The following is a 15,662-nucleotide window of genomic DNA, read 5'->3' on the forward strand; positions in this document are numbered from 1 at the left end:
GGTTTTGGATGGAACTAAACCCACACTGAAACCCTGAAGAAGCTCCAGGCCAAGAGTTGCAAATAAGACGAAGGAGCACAAAAGTGAGATGCAGTACAAAAAAGGACTTGATTCAATGTCTGTTTTGTCATTCCCCTTCTTCATCCCAGTGACAGAACTAAAATGTGGCATTACCCACATCAAAAGGAGAGAAAGAAACAGACACTCCCCTAAAGAATTTGAACACACTGTTTGAGAAAAATTAAGGCTTCTTCTACTCTTGGTAATGGTAGACTAGATAATCTGGATTAACCTTCCTAATCCAAATAGTTGAGAAGAACTATTTCCTCTGCAATAAAATATGAAAATAGCCTAGCTGAAGACATTAGAGCATCAACAAGGCATCAAAGAATTATAGAGATAGGATCTGGGAAAAGAAGTAAACTCAGAAGGGGGAATCTGGCATTTAAGGTTATTTTTTCCTTAGTGGCTTCTGCAGGTTACAGAAAATGTGGCTGAGAAGCTGAGTGGCATTCTTGAAAGGCTTACAAGAGTGGAGAGGACAAAAATTACACAGACCCACCAAGGGCTGGGGGGAGCTAGAAAACCTTCCACACTCTGGATTGGACCCCAAAAAGGCTACACTGGCCTCGCTTCAAATCATCTCTGAAATTGAATTAAAATGATTATGAAACTCTAGGGTATTAAGCAGCCCACCAGAAGTAAATATAAGTCCTCTTAGAGGAATACAGCATTATACTAGGCCTCAAATTATTTCTACAGTTTTTAATATACAGTATCTAACATTCAATTTTAAATCCCAAACACAATAGGAGACAAGATAACCCTAACAATAAACAATTGGCAGATTCCAGATAATGGAATCTTTAGACATAGATTTTAAATGTTTAATTTATTTAAAGAAATGAATGACACAAAATTGAGAATTTTAGAGGAGAATTGGAAAAAAACAACAAAAAGGAACAAATGAAAACTCTAGGAATAAACTACAGCAATCAAAATTAAGAAATCAACCAGTAGATATAACCACAGCAGATTAGAAACAGCTGAAGAGATAGCTAGTAATTGAAAACAGATCAGAAGAAAATATCCAGACTGAAGTATGGAGAAGAAAATGAATGGGAAACACAGAAGAGAGGATAAGATAAATAGAGGATACAGTGAGGAGCCTAACATGTCTAATGGAGTAAAAGGAGAAGAGAAAGAGAGAATGAGATAGAAGGAATATTTTGAGAGAAAATGACTGAGAACATTCCAAAACTGTCAAAGGACAACAGGCCACAGATTCAAGAAACCCTATGAATCCCAATGGGATAAATAAAAAGATGATGATTCTTAGGCCCATCCTGGTAAGACTTCTGAAAAGTAAATACAAGTGGAAAATGTTTAAAGTACCCAGAGCAGTGTGGGGGAGGGAGTACTTTCCAAAGAGCAACAATGAGCTTGACAGCTGACTTCTCCACAGAAGCAACAGAGGACAGGGGAGAATGGAATGACGTCGCCATAGGGCTGAAACAGAATCACTGCCAACCTAGATTTCTGTACCCAATGAAAATTCCTTTAAGGATAAAGTTAATATAAGGATATTTGCAGACAAAGTTATAGAATTTGTTACCAGAATACCCATACCAAAGGAAACAATAGAGTTTGTTCGAACAGAAAAAAAAACTTGCAGTTTTTTCAAGAAACTTGAAGTTTCAGAAAGGAATGAAAAGCAACAGAAAGGATAAATACGTGGATTAATTTAAGTGACACTATATAAAATAATACCTTGTGGCATTTAAAATATAAAGAACTAAAAATACAACCTAAAAATTGCCTATTGGTCCGGGTAGAGGGTGTGTATATATATACAAACTTAGATAAATCAAGGATGTACATTTTAATCTCTAACGCACTTACTAAAATAATAGTAAAAAGAGGAATAACTACCAATTTAGTCAGGGGGAGGCAGGTAGGAGAATGAAACAGTTAAAATGGTCAATTAGTCCCCAAAAAAACAAGAGAGGAAAGAAAAAAATGACACCAAACAGGTGGGACAAATATAAGGGAAACAGTAAGATGGTAGATTTAAATCTACATATATCAGTAACAATATTAAATATAAGTGGACTAAGTTTTCTGAATTAAAAGCAAAGACTGCCAGTCTGAATGAAAAATAAAATCGAAATCTGTGATGCATGCAAGAGGCACATTTAATATAAAAGGATCCTTAAAGGGTAACATTTAAAATGTACGAAAAGATATATAATGCAAAGTTTTAAAATAACAGTAGAAGGTTTTACAGCTATATTAATATCTGATGGAATAAATTCAAGGCAATAGATATTACTGGATATAAAGATGTGTGCTTCCTAATGATGAAAAGTTTAATTCACCAGTTATTACTGGACATAAAAAGGTATGCTTTCTAATGATGAAAGATTTAATTTCAAAGTAAAAATTTAAAATTTCTATATCCCTAATAGCCTCCAAATATAGAAAGCAAAAATTGGCAAAACTCAAAGGAAAAAGATAAATCCACTATTACAGTGGGGCAATTTTGATAGCCCTCTCAGTAACTAATAAAACAAGTAATCAGAAAACCAATAAGGAAATAGAAATGAAAAACCTAGTTAACAAACTTGATCTCATTGGCATGTGTATAATATTATACCTACTAACTGCAGGATACCTATTATTTTCAAGCCCACGTGGAATATTTACAAAAGTTAACTGTATGCTGGCCCTACATCAAATTTCAACAAATTTCAAAGTGATGAGAATTCTCCAGAATATGTTCTCTGATCACAGTGCAAATAAGCTTAGACATTAATAACAAAAGGATACCAAGAAAAAAATCTCATGTTTGAAAATTAAAGAACGCAATGCTAAATAAACTGTAGATCAAAAAATGAATTATGAAGGAAATTCAGAAAACATTTTGAATTGGATGATACAGTAAATTATATACATCAGAACATTAGGATGCAGCCATGGCTATTTTAGAATAAGAGAACATGTTTTAATAGAAGACAGACTGAAAAATCAGTAAGTTCTGCATCCACCTCAAGAAGTTAGAATAAAAACAATAAATTAAATCCAAAGAGAAAGGTAATAACATAGAAAACAAATTTAGAATAGAAATGATCAACAAAGTCAGAAGTTGTCTCTTTGAAAGAATAAAACTGATAATTCTGGAAATGCCAATCAGGAAAGGTACAAATAACTAATAGCAAGAAAGAAAGAGGGGCTGGCCCCGTGGCCGAGTTATTAAGTTCACATGCTCCGCTTTGGCAACCCAGGGTTTCACTGGTTCGAATCCTGGGCACGGACATGGCACTGCTCATCAAGCCATGCTGAGGCAGCATCCCTCATGCCACAACTAGAAGGATCCACAACTAAAAACACACAACTATGTACTGGGGGGCTTTGGGAGAAAAAGGAAAAATAAAATCTTAAAAAAAAAAAAAAAGAAAGAGAAGGACATCACTACAGTGCCTACAGACAATAAACAGATCATAGGAGGATATTGTGCTATGGACTGAATTATGTCCTCCCAAAATTCATAAGTTGAAGCCCTAACCCCCGCCATGTTACTGGATTTAGAGATAGGGTTTTTAATGACATAATTAGGATTAAATGAGGCCATAATTCAAAGTCACGTACAGATAAAAAATTCCACAATCCTAAAAGAGGACTGTTCCCCATTCAGTCAGGTATCTACTTGTCCAGCTGTTTACCCACACCCAGCCCTCACACCATTCCACATCAGAGACGACTACTGCTGTGACTCCCTATTCCTGCACTCATGACAGCTATTGGCAGTTAGCTACAGCACTTCACCCCCTGAGTCCAGTCACTGAGCTCTCTCTGACTTTCATTCTTCCATGCAGCCATTTTCAATCAACTGGAGATGGTACTTGAGATGAAGTCTATTTGCCATCCTACAAATCCATAAGCAAGATATGACTTTCAATACAATTCAAAAACTTTCCTAATAAATATTTTTTACATTTTTTAAAACTCTGATAATTTTCTCCTATGAATAAAATTAACTCTCATATTTTCGGACTCACCAAACAAAGTGGGATATAAACTGTGTCAAGATAACCTGAAGATGCCAACTTATATATTTCCTGCTTTATTTATTTGGAATCATTTTTAATAAGTTCTGTTAACATGTCTGCCATAGTCAGAGGCACCAATGCTAGGGATTCTACACTCACGCAAACTGTGAAAGAACCTAATATATTCATTAATCCTATTCAACTGCACAGTCTATGGCATAATGAGGCCTGGGGTAATGACTGCAATGCAGTGTTAATTTACTTAGCATGTTTTCAGTAATAACAAGAGATAGTGACAGCAAATAAGGATTTAAAACTAGTATTCATCTCAAGATTTTCTTCCATAAAGTATTTTTAAATCCTTAGATATAGAAGTCCCCACCATTTTAAAATTAGACAAGCAAACAAGGAAAAAAGAAAAACATCCTTACCAACTTTTCTGCTTCTGTGTTCATTTCCCTTAATTTCTTGATATGCTCCTTTTTAATCATGAGAATTTTTGATAATTTGGTCTACAGACAAAAAAGAGATGTTTTGGAATAAACAGAGGCATTTAAGTATATCAGCGAGACATCAAATTTCCACTTGTTCACTATTTTAGCAGTGGATTTTGATGTTTCAATATAAACATAGCACATTTTATTTTATGAGTCTGATTGCCTGACATGAAAATACTGTTGTAAAATCCACTGTAACCAGGACATGTCAAAAGAACTAAGGAATCAAGCTGTGTATCTGACAATACTAATTGTCAAGTTTTCACTGGCTTAAAATGGGACAACTTGTGAACTAACCAGAATAAGAACTGCAATAGATTGAAGAACAAATATGTTAAAATCTATGAGTTCATATTGGTACTTTAAAAAAATTAACCACTTCGAAGAATGCTAGTGACCAAACTCATTATTTTATAAAGTGGAAAACACAGAGAAAGAATCAAGCATTTATCCTGCCTTTTCTATACAAACTATACCATCAGGTAACCAAATAAACAGATTAAGGAAAGTTTGACTTTATAGAACTATTTTAGCTAATAAACGAAGAAAGAATGATAGAACAAGAATAGTACCAGTTTTCAATCCTAATGAACGAATGAATCTAGGCATTGACAATCAGTGGCAGTTAATTATGTAATAACTATACAAAAAAAGGAGACAAAATAGTATGGGTCTATCAGAACACAAAGCCATCAATAAAAGGAGTCACTAAAAACAAGTAAAGCAAATAAAATATAAATAAAAATAAAATAAAAAATCCAAATCTACTCAAACCTCTATACCCAATGAGCAATTACATGAAATACAAAAGTCAGAAGACCATGTTGAATGACACCACAAGGATTCAATCAGCGTATCCAGACTGTGGGAGACTCTGTGGCCAAATAATCCAGTTTCTTCAACAAATAAGTTGCATAGGGAAAAAGAGCATTCAACATTTGAGACAACTGAAAACTCTGCATGCTAACTGGATATTTGATGATATCACAACATTTTTGTTAACTTTTTAAATGTAATAATGGTATTATGTTTCTTAGAATAAAGAGCCTTGATCTCTTAGAAATATATAATAAAATATTTACAGATGTGATGTCTAGTATTTGCTTCCAAATCAAACAAAAGGGAGAAAGTGGGTGGGAGTATAGATGAAATAGGACTGGCCAGGAGTTGTTGACAGCTGCGACAGCTGGATGATGAGTACACAGGGTGTATTATACAATTCTATCTGTTTTTATATGCCTTAAACTTTAGGTAATAAAAAATCTAAAAGACTGACCTAAGCTGATGCAAGCAGAGGGTCTCGTGAGCTGTGTTACAGACTCTTTCACTCAGACTTTATCTAGTGCTCAGTAGGTCCACAACCCTGGTCTGGTCTCCTTTTTCCTCTAAGCTGTTGGGTTTTCACAAAAATTTGTGTGATTCTTTAGAGTTGGAACCAGTAAAAGATGGGATGAAGGCAACAGGATCTCTCCCCTTTTTTGTTTCTATTTCAGTTTTGTGTTGCTTGTTTCTGATGGGAAATCATGCTGTTTCCTTTTAATTCTTTTCAAAACTGAGTCCTCTCTAAGAAAGTAGATCAGTCTTTCTAGATTTTTCAAAATCCCTAACCCTAGGAAATAAAAAGTTCCCTCAAAAAGAAAATTAATTGTAAACTAAGAAATATGAAACCTGCAAAAAAATTTTAATGGTATTTATTTTTTCATAAGAAAAAAATATTAGAAACAGAAAAAGATAAAAAACATATCCATCTACTTCATGGCATAACACCAACAAGAGCAAACTTGAGTTGCATACAAAACTTACAGATTACAAAAGTACGTAAAAAGACTTATTTTTACCTATGAGATAGCTTAAAATAATAATGAAAGTAGTGTTTTAACTAGGCTTTACACATAGATTTTGAAGTTAAAATTAAGCACTGAAATCAAACATCTAAGCATCAATAAATATATCAATACCTTACAAGTAGCGCAGTAGCACTGAACTGCTGGCTCCCTCTGCTGGAGGGTGTCTCTCTCTCTCTCTCTCTCTCTCTCTCTCTGACACACACGACTTGTTCAAATATGACATATTAGCTTTGTTTTTACTTTCACCAGTGACAGAAAATTTTTTTTTTATTGAGTTATTGATAGGTTACAATCTTGTGAAATTTCAGTTGTACATTAATGTTTGTCAGTCATGTTGTAGGTGCACCACTTCACCCTTTGTGCCCACCCCCCACCCCACCTTTCCCCTGGTATCCACTAAACTGTTCTTAGTCCATAATTTTAAATTCCTCATATGAGTGGAGTCATACACAGATTATCCTTCTCTCGCTGGCTTATTTCACTTAACATAATTCTCTCAAGGTCCATCCATGTTATTGTGAATGGAATGATTTTGTTGAAAGAAAATTTCTTAACAAAAAAACAAGTATCCTATTCGTGAAAAGGATAAGCCTTGGCTCTTTTCATAATTTCAGCTTTTCATATAAAAATATCTTACCTATCTTTGGAAGCCAAAAGGCACAAGAACTTCTGTATTCCAAGGATAATTAACAACATATGATTGAGGAATACGAAATGCTATACACATGCACACAAATGTGCAAAGAAGACTTTTCCTCAAAATAACATCAATTGCAAATGGTAACACTGAAATTTTAGTGGATTATGTTATATTTTTATTTATAAAAACTCTTATCTATCCCAAACCAAAGTAGTTTTTCTTTTCAAAAAAAGGAAAAGAAACAAATCAAACATTATTATACTATTATTTAAACTAAATTATTTAATCTAATTTTCAAAACAAATAGTTCATTATATTCTTAAGAGTCAGGCTATTCAGGAAAACGGTTCTGTATAATAATTCTACACGTGTTTCAATTTAGGCTTAGATTTCTTTTTTTTAAAGATCAGCACCTGAGCTAACAACTGTTGCTAATCATTTTTTTTCTTTCTGCTTTTTCTCCCCAAATCCCCCCAGTATATAGTTGTATATTTTAGTTGTGGGTCCTTGCAGTTGTAGTAAGTGGGACGCCGCCTCAAGGTGGCCTGAGGAGCGGTACCATGTCCGCGCCCAGGATCCGAACAGGCGAAACCCTGGGCCGCAGTAGCGGAGTGCGTGAACTTAACCACTCGGCCACGGGGCTGGCCCCTAGGCTTAGATTTCTTAGTGTCTAATCACTAAGTACTTAGCAAGTGAATAGCTACTTCTAGTTTCAGAAAAGAAATAAAGTTCCTTCTAACCATGGAGCTGGCTGACACATCATAACTGTTGAGTTGACTGATAATGGCAAGACACATTGAGGTTATGAAATAAAAGCCTTACATTTATACAAGTTATTAACAGCTAACCATTCAGAGTTTCACAGAGCATATGCTACGTTAGAGTCCTTAACATAGCAAAACAATAAGAACCAAATCCAGGAAAAGCCCAACAAAAAAGATCTCTAAGACTTTTTCGGCTGTTACAGCTTTTATTTTCAAGCCTTGTTGGCAATAAGAATTCTTAAAAAAAAAACAATAAAAGAAAAATGGAGGCAAAGATAACAGATTAGTGGTTACCAGAAGGGAGGGGGGTTGGAGGGTGGGCATAAGGAGTAAAGGAGCACACACATATGGTGACTGACAAACAATAATGTACAACTGAAATTTCACTACGTTATAAACTATTACGACCTCAATAAAATACAAATAAAAATATTTAGTCCTAGAAAACTTTTCAACTTTAATAACACAAAAGACATTGAGGTTTTTAACAAACAGCCAAGATAGAGCAATTCTTACCACTTGGATAAGGAATTCTACTGGAAAACCACCTAACGTTTCAGTTTCAGAGCCAGAAATTTTACTTCTCCAAGGTGACTGTCCTAACAAAGGATCATTATCCTGTGGGAACAAAAGGGAATCATTTCATCATTGACTATTCAAAAGGAACTACCTTATTTTTAGATAAAGAGTAAATTCTATTATAATTAATACTATATTAAACAACTATTTACCTATTTTATTTAGTATCTGACAACTCAAAATAATGTGGGTACTTCATAAAGTTGCTGTAACAGATGTCTATTTCACAAGAACAGAGTTCACATCCATAATAATCATTTAAATCACTGATGACATGAAGAAAGTATTACTCACTGTAATGGGCGACTGGAGAGGAGGAGTATAATGCAACCGTGGTGGAGTCATAAAGAAACGAGAAGGCCGCTGTTTTTGTCCAAAGGCAGCAATTGGCATTGTCTCATGAGGCTCATTACTCTTTGGGAAAAGAGAATAGTCCACAAGACTTGAGGAACTTTACCAATCATTTTAGCTTTATAAATATTATTTTTCAGCTTGAGATATATATACACTAGCTCATATGATATGCTTTATCATAGTATATATTATCCTACAAAGATCAAAGGGCTAGAATTTAAGTCATGGCGTGAAAATACTACTTTCCTAGCAAAAGAATGAACCCACAAAACAGAAGAATTAAGAAAAGAAAAAGAACCAAGGATCAAATCAGAGAATCAAAGATTAATATTAAAGTGTTCTATGGCCATCTTTGGTTGTCTGTGTGTTAAAGACTATCCAAATATAGTCACTTTAATTCAAGTCAACTCTTATCTGGCCAGGGAGAAATATTTGGGTGATCTCATAAAAGAAATTATATTAATGAAACAGAAAAGCAACTTTCCTTTTTTGAAAGGAAAGGTTTAAAGATTTCATCCTTTAATGAAAAAACTTAAGGTTGGTGGACTTTGCTCTATATTTAGTCCAAATTTTCTTTCTCCCCTCTAAAAAGTATGTTTGATAAGGAAACCCTCACAATAAACAGAGAGTCATAGTTTTTAAACAGATCAGAAAAGGAAGATTCTCCTATTTTTACACTAAAGAGATAAAGAAATTTTAATTTTTAATTGTAAGTTCATAATCCTTAAAAATCAAGCTTATAACAAAGAAATGGGTAAAGGGTGGCTAAAGGTGAACAATTTAATCTTCATGATGCTTAGAGGCAAATAATTTTGTTATAAAAAGTTCATTACTGGGGCCAGCCCGGTGGCCAAGTGGTTAAGTTCACGTGCTCGACTTCAGCAGCCAGGGTTTCGCCAGTTCGGATCCCAGGCGTGAACCTAGCCCGGCTCATCAAGCCATGCTGAGGCGGCATCCCACATAGCAGAACTAGAAGGACCTACAACTAGAATATATAACTATGTACTAGGGGGATTTTGGGGAGAAGAATAAAAAAAAAAAGATTGGCAACAGATGTTAGCTCAGGGCCAGTCTTTAAACAACAAAAAAAGGCTCATTATTCACTTTTTAAAAACTTTACTAGAGAGTTATATTAGTTCCTAAAATTATTTTAACTTATTAGAAAGGTGTATTTCCATGACATTGCTAAACCAAGCATGATCATGAAATGATGGTCCAGTAGTTTAATGGACTGTATCAGAAATTCAAAAGATGTGGATTCTAGTCTCAGCCTGGCAGGAAACCAGCTCGAGAGCCTTGAATAATTTACTTAATGTACTTGTGTCTCAGTCTCAGCATGCAAAAACTGGGGATCATTAACATCCACTCTGCAGAACTCTGAGGATAGCATAGAAGATATGGAAACAAATATTTTGAAGTGCAAGATGTTATGTTACTTCATACTTTTAAAAGTATGAAAAGTCTCTTCATACTTGCAAGGGAACTACACAAACAGCTGGAATGAAACTGCTGTGTAGCTCACTCCACAAGATTATTTAGTTAGGAGTGATCAGTTTCTGTCATACTCAGTGCTCTGAGGGTAAGGTACAATAGAGGGAAGCCAGCTTCTGGAAAATGTGGAAGACTCAAGTATAGTTCTGCTCCAGGGGTCTAGTAGGCAAGGCTGGGAACCCCTAAGGATCTCTTCCTCTGTAACCTGAAATCTCAAGTGTCATAAAATACAAACTCTAAGAAAACTCTACAAAACATATTTAATAAGCATAAAACACATATGTATTATGAAATAATACTTACAAGAACTTCATAGTCAGGGATGGTATGAGTTCCAAGCCCTGCCCTATCAAAAGTTACTCTATAAGTAGCATTAAGAGTGTCTACAGCATCTATTTGTCCAGTGAACAGACCGTCATGAACACCACGTAATCGTGCTGAGAAAAGAAACAAAAAGGCATTATGATGTTTGGGAGATACAAAGAATTGTCAACTACAAAACTGCTCCCAGTATCTAATTTAAAATGTAGAAAGTACAGTATTGTTGTCTACTCTAGTTTCAAAAAAAGCATGCACTTTAAGTTTAGAGACAGGACAAAAAAAATTTTTTTTTGTAGGAGCTGACAGGTTTTTTTATTTTATTGAGGTCAGGATAGTTTATAACATTGTGAAATTTCAGTTGTATACTATTATTTATCAGTCACCATATAAATGTGTCCCTTTACTCCTTATGCCCATCCTCCCAACCCCCTTCCCTTCTGTTAACCACTAAACTGTTCTCTTTGTCCATGTATTAGTTTATCTTCCACAGGAGTGAAATCATATGGTGTTTGTCTTTGTCTGGCTTATTTCGCTTAACATAATACACTCAAGGTCCATCCACGTTGTGGCTAATGGAGCAATTTTGTCTTTTTTTATGACTGAATAGTATTCCATTGTATATATCCACCACATCTTCTTTATCCAATCATCAGGCAATAGGCACTTGGGTTGCTTTCACTTCTTGGCTATAGTGAATAATGCTGCAATGAGCATAGGGGTGCATAAGTCTCTTTGAATTGTTGAGTTCTTTGGATAAATACCCAGTAGTGGGATAGCTGGGTCATATGGTATTTCCATTTTTAAGTTTTTAAGAAATCTCCATACTGTTTTCCATGGTGGCTGCACCAGTTTGCATTCCCACCAGCAGTGTATGAGGGTTCCCTTTTCTCCACATCCTCTCCAACAGTTGTTATATTTTGTCTTGGTAATTATAGTCATTCTAACAGGTGTAAGGTGATATCTCAATGTAGTTTTGATTTGCATTTCCCTGGTGATTAGTGATGTTGAGCATCTTTTCATGTGCCTACTGGCCATCTGTATATCTTCTTTGGGAAAATGTCTGTTCATATCCTCTGCCCATTTTTTGATCAGGTTGGTTGTTTTTTTGTTGCTGAATTGTGTGAATTCTTTATATATTTTGGAGATTAACCCCTTGTTGGATATCGGTTTTGTAAATATTTTCTCCCAGTTGGTGGGTTGTCTATCTGTTTTCTTCATGGTTTCCTTTGCCTCGTAGAAGCTCTTTAGTCTGATGAAGTCCCACTTGTCTATTTTTTTCTTTTGTTTCCCTTGCCCGAGTACACATGGTATTGGAAAAGATCCTTCTAAGACTGATGTCAAAGAGCGTACTGCCTATATTTTCATCTAGGAATTTTATGGTTTCACAACTTACCTTCAAGTCTTGGATCAATTTTGAGCTAATTTTTGTGTATGGTGAAAGATAATGGTCTACTATCATTCTTTCGCATGTGGCTGTCCAGTTTTCCCAACACCATTTATTGAAGAGGCTCTCCTTTCTCCACTGCATGTTCTTAGCTCCTTTGTCGAAGATTAGCTGTCCATAGATGTGTGGTTTTATTTCCGGTCTTTCAATTCTGTTCCATTGATCTGTGGGCCTGTTTTTGCACCAGTACCATGCTGTTTTGATTACTAAAGCTTTACAGTATATTTTGAAGTCAGGGATTGTGATGCCTCCAGCTTTGTTCTTTTTTCTCAGGATTGCTTTAACTATTTGGGGTCTTGTGTTGCCACATATGAATTTTAGGATTCTTTATTCTGTTTCTGTGAAGAATGTCATTGGGATTCTGATTGGGATTGCATTGAATCTGTAGATTGCTTTAGGTAGTATGGACATTTTAACTCTGTTTATTCTTTCAATCCATGTGCATGGAATATCTTTCCATCTCTTTATGTCATCATCAATTTCTTTCAATAATGTCTTACAGTTTCCATTGTATGGGTTTTTCACCTCCTTGGCTAAATTTATTCCTAGATATTTTATACTTTTTGTTATGATTGTAAATGTGATTGTATTCTTTTTATTTATTCATTTATTTTATTAAGATTATGATAGTTTACAATCTTGTGAAATTTCAGTTGCACATTATTGTTAGTCATGTTGTAGGTACACCACTTCACCCTCTGTGCCCTCCCCGCAAGCTCCTCTCCCCTGGTAACCACCAATCAGTTCTCTTTGTCTATATGTTAACTTCCACCTATGAGTGGAGTCATACAGAGATTGTCCTTCTCTATCTGGCTTATTTCACTCAACATAATACCCTCAAGGTCCATCCATGTTGATGTGAATGGGACGATTTTGTCCTTTTTTATGGCTGAGTAGTATTCCATTGTATATATATACCATATCTTTATCCAATCATCAGTTGCTGGGCACTTAGGTTGGTTCCACGTCTTGGCTATTGTAAATAATGCTGCGATGAACATAGGGGTGCATGGGACTTTTGGAATTGCTGATTTCAGGTTCTTAGGATAGATACCCAGTAGTGGGATGGCTGGGTCATAAGGTATTTCTATTTTTAACTTTTTGAGAAATCTCCATCCTATTTTCCATAGTGGTTGCACCAGTTTGCACTCCCACCAACAGTGTATGAGAGTTCCTTTTTCTCCACAACCTCTCCAACATTTGCCACTCTTGGTTTTGGATATTTCTGTCATTCTAACAGGTGTAAGATGACATCTTAGTGTAGTTTTGATTTGCATTTCCCTGATGATTAGTGATGATGAGCATCTTTTCATGTGTCTATTGGCCATCCTTATATCTTCTCTGGAGAAACGTCTGTTCATGTCCCCGGCCCATTTTTTGATGGGGTTGTTTGATTTTTTGTTGTTGAGCTGTGTGAGTTCTTTATATATTATGGAGATTAACCCTTTGTCAGATAAATAACTTGTAAATATTTTTCCCAATTAGTGGGCTGTTTTTTTGTTTTAATCCTGTTTTCCCTTGCCTTGAAGAAGCTCTTTAGTCTGATGAAGTCCCATTTGTTTATTCTTTCTATTGTTTCCCTCATCTGAGGAGTTATGGTGTCCGAAAAGATTCTTTTGAAACTGATGTCAAAGAGTGTACTGCCTATATTCTCTTCTAGAAGACTTATTGTTTCAGGCCTAATCTTTAGGTCTGTGATCCATTTTGAGTTTATTTTGGTGAATGGTGAAAAAGAATGGTCAATTTTCATTCTTTTACATGTGGTTGTCCAGTTTTCCCAACACCATTTGTTGAAGAGGCTCTCCTTTCTCCACTGTATGTTCTTAGCTCCTTTGTCGAAGATTAGCTGTCCATAGATGTGTGGTTTTATTTCTGGGCTTTCAATTCTGTTCCATTGATCTGTGTGCCTGTTTTTGTACCAGTACCATGCTGTTTTGATTACTGTAGCTTTGTAGTATGTTTTGAAGTCAGGGATTGTGATGCCTCCAGCTGTGTTCTTCTTTCTCAGGATTGCTTTAGCAATTTGGGGTCTTTTGTTGCCCCATATGAATTTTAGGATTCTTTGTTCAATTTCTGTAAAGAGTATCATTGGGATTCTGATTGGGATAGCGTTGAATCTGCAGATTGCTTTAGGTAGCATGGACATTTTAACTATGTTTACTCTTCCAGTCCATGTGCATGGAATGTCTTTCCATCTCTTTATGTCGTCATCAATTTCTTTCAAGAAAGTCTTGTAGTTTTCGTTGTATAGATCTTTCACTTTTTTGGTTAAATCTATCCCAAGGTATTTTATTCTTTTTGTTGCGATTGTGAATAGGATTGAGTTCTTGAGTTCTTTTTCTGTTAGTTCATTGTTAGCGTATAGAAATGCTACTGATTTATATATGTTGATTTTATACCCTGCAACTTTGCTGTAGCTGTTGATTGTTTCTAATAGTTTTCCTATGGATTCTTTGGGGTTTTCTATATATAAGATCATGTCGTCTGCAAACAGCAAGAGTTTTACTTCTTCGTTGCCTATTTGGATTCCTTTTATTTCTTTTTCCTGCCGAATTGCTCTGACCAACACCTCCAGTACTATGTTGAATATGAGTGGTGACAGTGGGCACCCTTGTCTTGTTCCTGTCCTCAGAGGGATGGCTTTCAGTTTTTGTCCGTTGAGTATGATGTTGGCTGTGGGTCTGTCATACATGGCCTTTACTATGTTGAGGTACTTTCCTTCTATACCCATTTTATTGAGGGTTTTTATCATAAATGGCTGTTGGATCTTGTCGAATGCTTTCTCTGCATCTATTGAGATGATCATGTGGTTTTTGTTTCTCATTTTGTTAATGTAGTGTATCACGTTGATTGACTTGCGGATGCTGAACCATCCCTGTGTCCCTGGTATAAATCCCACTTGATCATGGTGTATAATCTTTTTGATGTATTGCTGTATTCTGTTTGCCAGAATTTTGTTGAGGATTTTTGCATCTATGTTCATCAGTGATATCGGCCTGTAGTTTTCCTTCTTTGTGTTGTCCTTGTCAGGTTTGGGGATCAGGGTGATGTTGGCTTCACAGAATGTGTTAGGAAGTGCTCCATCTTTCTCAATTTTCTGGAATAGTTTGAGAAGGATAGGTATTAAATCTTCTTTGAATGTTTGGTAGAATTCTCCAGAGAAGCCATCTGGTCCTGGACTCTTATTTTTTGGGGAGGTTTTTGATTATTGTTTCTATTTCTTTACTTGTGATTGGTCTATTCAGATTCTCTGTTTCTTCCTGATTCAGTTTGGGGAGGTTGTAAGAGTCTAGGAATTTGTCCATTTCTTCTAGTTTGTTCAATTTGTTGGCATATAGTTTTTCATAGTATCCTCTTATGATCCCTTGTATTTCTTTGGCATACATTGTGATTTCTCCTCTCTCATTTCTAATTTTATTTATTTGAGACTTCTCTCTTTTTTTCTTAGTGTGTCTGGCTAAGGGTTTGTTGTTTTGTTAATTTTTTCGAAGAACCAACTCCTTGTTTCATTGATCCTTTCTACTGTCTTTTTTGTTTCAATATTGTTTATTTCTGCTGTAATTTTTATTATTTCCCTCCTTCCACTGACTTTGGGCTTTGCTTGTTCTTTTTCGAATTCTGTTAGGTGTCGTTACGACAAAAAATTTTTTTGAAAAAACCACAAAACTATAAATGT

At 35.3% G+C, this 15,662-nt stretch overlaps 1 protein-coding gene across 5 annotated transcripts in view; it reads right to left on the reverse strand.

The window, feature by feature from the left end:
- LIN9 (lin-9 DREAM MuvB core complex component) overlaps window positions 1-15,662 on the reverse strand; it is a 92,630-nt gene that overhangs the window by 26,907 nt on the left and 50,061 nt on the right. For 4 of the 5 annotated variants that reach the window (XM_044762787.2, XM_044762789.2, XM_070501651.1 and 1 more), the window contains 4 exons: window positions 10,525-10,658; window positions 8,671-8,790; window positions 8,314-8,415; window positions 4,481-4,561 (listed from right to left, as the gene is read on the reverse strand). In XM_044762787.2, the coding sequence (XP_044618722.1) occupies window positions 4,481-4,561; window positions 8,314-8,415; window positions 8,671-8,790; window positions 10,525-10,658 (437 nt within the window). Of the gene's footprint in view, window positions 1-3,478; window positions 3,927-4,480; window positions 4,562-8,313; window positions 8,416-8,670; window positions 8,791-10,524; window positions 10,659-15,662 lie in introns of those variants that run through there. The other variant, XM_070501652.1, reaches the window with a different exon arrangement.

This window comes from Equus asinus, chromosome 30, assembly GCF_041296235.1.
Source record: "Equus asinus isolate D_3611 breed Donkey chromosome 30, EquAss-T2T_v2, whole genome shotgun sequence".
Classification (NCBI taxonomy): Eukaryota; Metazoa; Chordata; class Mammalia; order Perissodactyla; family Equidae; genus Equus; species Equus asinus.